Source organism: Galeopterus variegatus, unplaced genomic scaffold, assembly GCF_000696425.1.
Source record: "Galeopterus variegatus unplaced genomic scaffold, G_variegatus-3.0.2 Scaffold7275, whole genome shotgun sequence".
Taxonomy (NCBI): Eukaryota; Metazoa; Chordata; class Mammalia; order Dermoptera; family Cynocephalidae; genus Galeopterus; species Galeopterus variegatus.
This window is the reverse complement of record NW_007733386.1, coordinates 44941-48378: the sequence shown is the minus strand read 5'-3', so window position 1 is coordinate 48378 and position 3438 is coordinate 44941. Positions and strand designations below refer to the sequence as shown.

Below are 3438 nucleotides of genomic sequence, written 5' to 3'. Positions count from 1 at the left end.
TCTAATTTTACTTTTCTCTTTCTTTCTTCGGTATGGACAACTGATGCTCTCTCCCTCCGATGTAAGTGTACGCTCTGGAAATGCAGCGTTAAGCCTCCCCCCACCCCGACTGACTGCCGCCCCTAAGCCCTTCCACATAGATCTACGAGGTCCCTTCTGTAAGTACCTGCACACTGAAAATCTAGGACTGAAAATGTTAAAGATGAAGTCACTCTGTTTCTGTCCAAGCCCCACTCTGCATCCCAAGTTTCCTTCTTGGCTGGATCCCAGGTTCCCCACTTCTCCCCTGCAACAGACTGCAGGGTGTGGCCTGCTGGCTGGGCCACCCAGCCTCTCCCCTCCCCCTCGCTGCTCAGGAACTCCTGCTGCCTCACCCAGGGGACGCCTGGGTTCACAAGGGCCACCTGAGACGCCCAGCTGCCTCACATTCAAGGCACTGACCTTGGTCAGCCACTGTGGCCAGTTTTCACCTACATGTTGCCAGGTGCCTTTCTGAAGTGCTCTCTAAAGGGACAGAACTAATTCTGATCCAAACTAATTCTGTTTTTACTGGGGAGAGCGTGATGAACAGCAAATTTCCCTCAGTGACGGATTCTTTCCGGGGTTCAGATCAGGAAATACAGGCAGTTTCTTTGTAGCGGACAGCTGGCCCTTTGCCTCTCACAGCCACCGTTGGTGAGTGGAGGGTACTTCAAAAAGTTCATAGAAAAATTCATGTTATCTTGTAATTCTGTTTTTCCACTAACTTTCTGGTGCATTCTGGTATTGTCCTGCCTGGCAGCTTTGGTTTCCTGACACAGTCCTTTCAGCTGTTTTACTCTAGTGTGAGTGTGGGTCTCCTGCTTTAAGCTCCCTGCTGGAGTTATGAGAAAGTCCCCCTCGTCCCAGCCTGTTTAAGAGAGAACTTGCCCCATTTTGGGAGTCCGCAGACAAGGCTCTTCCTGTCTCCACAGCTGCTGTCCTCTGTCTTGCTGTCAGATTGTGAGCCACTCCGCCACACTCAGTTTTTATCCAATTGATTGACATAAAAACCGATATGAAATGAAGCCTGACTTAACTGGGGCTGATTTGTGGGGGTGGGGCAAGGTGCATAATAGATGCCATTGATAACAGATGGCTGGTCAACATGGATGTTGCTTTGTGTTGGGATAGAGTGTGATGTTTTAAATGGTGATTGGGATGAGTGCAGAGGGCCCCGAAATAGTCCTGACAAACTTCAGAATCCTGGAGGGTGTGGTTGTTCTAGGAAGGAAAGCTGCCTTTCTCTGGAGCCCGTGTTTTTTTCTGGCCTGTAGCTCTCTTAGAGAAGGTTGGGGATCTCAGTGATTCATCTGCTCCTGAGCCTCTGCACAAGCACATTAGTTCATTTTTCTTTAGCCTCCTCTGTGTGCCAGGCAGTGCCATTTTAGCTCTTTAAAATGTTTTCAGTGAGAAGCCCCCCTATTTGTGCTGGAGATTGCAGCTCGGGTCACATTTTGACAGAACAGGAAGAAGCAGGCTAGCAAATGTCTAGTCCAGAATGATCCAAGAGCAGCTGCCCGTGGTGTTAGGGCCTGTCACTAGGACCAAACCCACCTGTAGACTCTCTACATAAAAGAATCATAATGCAAATCATAAAATGCATAAAATTTATCTCTTTGTTAGCATATTACATGAAATGGTTGTCTAAGATTATAGTAAACCTTGGGAGATATTTTTAGGACAGCCTGATTTAAAATAGAGAACTTGTTACATATATTATGTTTACATAAATTAGAATGTCTGCCTTGGACAGGGGAAACAAATAGTGGTTTCAATTGTGAGCCCCAAAAGAAAAGTCACAAGGTACGTGGTTGTAGGAATTCATTTTGGATCACTCAGCTTCTCACATGCAGGTTTCTGAACAGCATGATCCAAAATGAGTAAAAGCAAAGGTTTATTAAACAACAGTAACAGCAATAACAGGAAAAATACTGATGTCTGTTACCACTGGTTAAATGCTTCCTGTAGTCCAGGCTCTATTCTAGGGACTCTGCATGTATTAATTCATGTATAATATATAGGCCTTATGCTTCTCATTTTAGAAAGACAACACTGAGGTTCAGAGGGGTTAACTTACTGACACTTATTCAATATACCTAAAGAGGGGTGTATTTAAATACACTCTTGAAGAAGTGCAAAAAATGTTTGAATCAGACTCAGAGTTTCTGAGATTTCCTGTGTAAAGGGTGCTTAGTGAATCTTACAGTGTCCCCACCTGGGGCTGACATTTAGAAGGAGCCTTACTATGGCAATCTTTGTCCCCTTCTTTTCAGCTTCCTTCTTCCTGGCTCTGACATCAGCCCTCTGGATGTATTCTCACGCCAGAGAGAAGTGCATAAGGTACTGGTGTGATGGAATCGTTAACTCCTATATGACACTTTGTTCCTGATGTGTTTTCTGCAGAAACCCTGCGTCGCCATGGTGCACCCCTGTGGCCTACTCACCCGCCAAGAGGAGCCAGGTAAGCCTGATTCACGACTCTTATTTGCCTCTGTATCTTTGTTACCTAGTGCAATGCCTGGCCCGCAGGAGGCACTGTATTACAGCTTCTGAGCCCTTGAACTCTGGCCTATCCCCAGTGCCACTGAAGAGCATCGCTGTGACCTTGTCCATTTGTGAGTTTGTGGCTGGTGTGTCTGCAACTTTAAACTATGAGAATGAGGAGCAAGTCCCTTTGGAGGCCTTCTTTGTGTTCCCCGTGGACGAAGACTCCGCCGTGTGCAGCTTTGAGGCCGTAGTGGACGGGAAGAGAATCGTGGCAGAATTACAGGACAAGACGAAGGTACTGGGGACGAGTGCGTTACCTCCGCCTTCCTCATCCTCCTTTCTGGCTTCCTCAATGCATACTCTGTAGGATCTCTATCCCACAACTTCACAGAAAATGCTCATGTTGAGTGCTCTTTCCTCTACTTTCTTCTAACTGCCATTTTCCTAAAATCATTTTTGGGGACAAATTAATCAGCGATTTGGAAATAAGGCCTCTGAAAACTGTTAAGTAAAAGAAAATAAGTTATACAGACATATTGTCACTATGCATTATGAAAAAACTTGTAAAAACACAAGAAGCATGCAAGTAATAACTTTGATTAGATTAAGATTGAGCTTAGTTTCTAACTTTTTTTATTGGTTATGAATATCCATGAGATACAAAGCTGGTTGTCGCCCCTTGTGCCCAAGATGTAAAGGCCAGATTCATACTGGCAGCCTGCCCATTACCACAAATTGCGTTTGTACCCCATGTCTCCCACGCAATTATCCCCAACCTTCCTCCACCTGCCCCTCTTCCCCCAACTCCACTTTGAAGAAGGAAAGAAAGAAAGACCACAGTGGTGCATCGGACTTACTTTCTTTTTTTAAATCCATGAGTCATTTGAAGTGTAGCTGTGAACTTGGCAAGACCAGTCACAGTCCCCCACC

General features: G+C 45.6%; 1 protein-coding gene across 1 annotated transcript in view; it reads left to right on the top strand.

Moving 5' to 3' along the window:
- Nucleotides 1–3438, top strand: part of VWA5A (von Willebrand factor A domain containing 5A) — a 34886-nt gene that overhangs the window by 570 nt on the left and 30878 nt on the right. The window contains exons 2-3 of the mRNA XM_008591770.1: nt 2425–2482; nt 2601–2803. Of these exons, the coding sequence (XP_008589992.1) occupies nt 2440–2482; nt 2601–2803 (246 nt within the window). The 5' untranslated portion in view covers nt 2425–2439. The remainder of the gene's footprint in view (nt 1–2424; nt 2483–2600; nt 2804–3438) is intronic.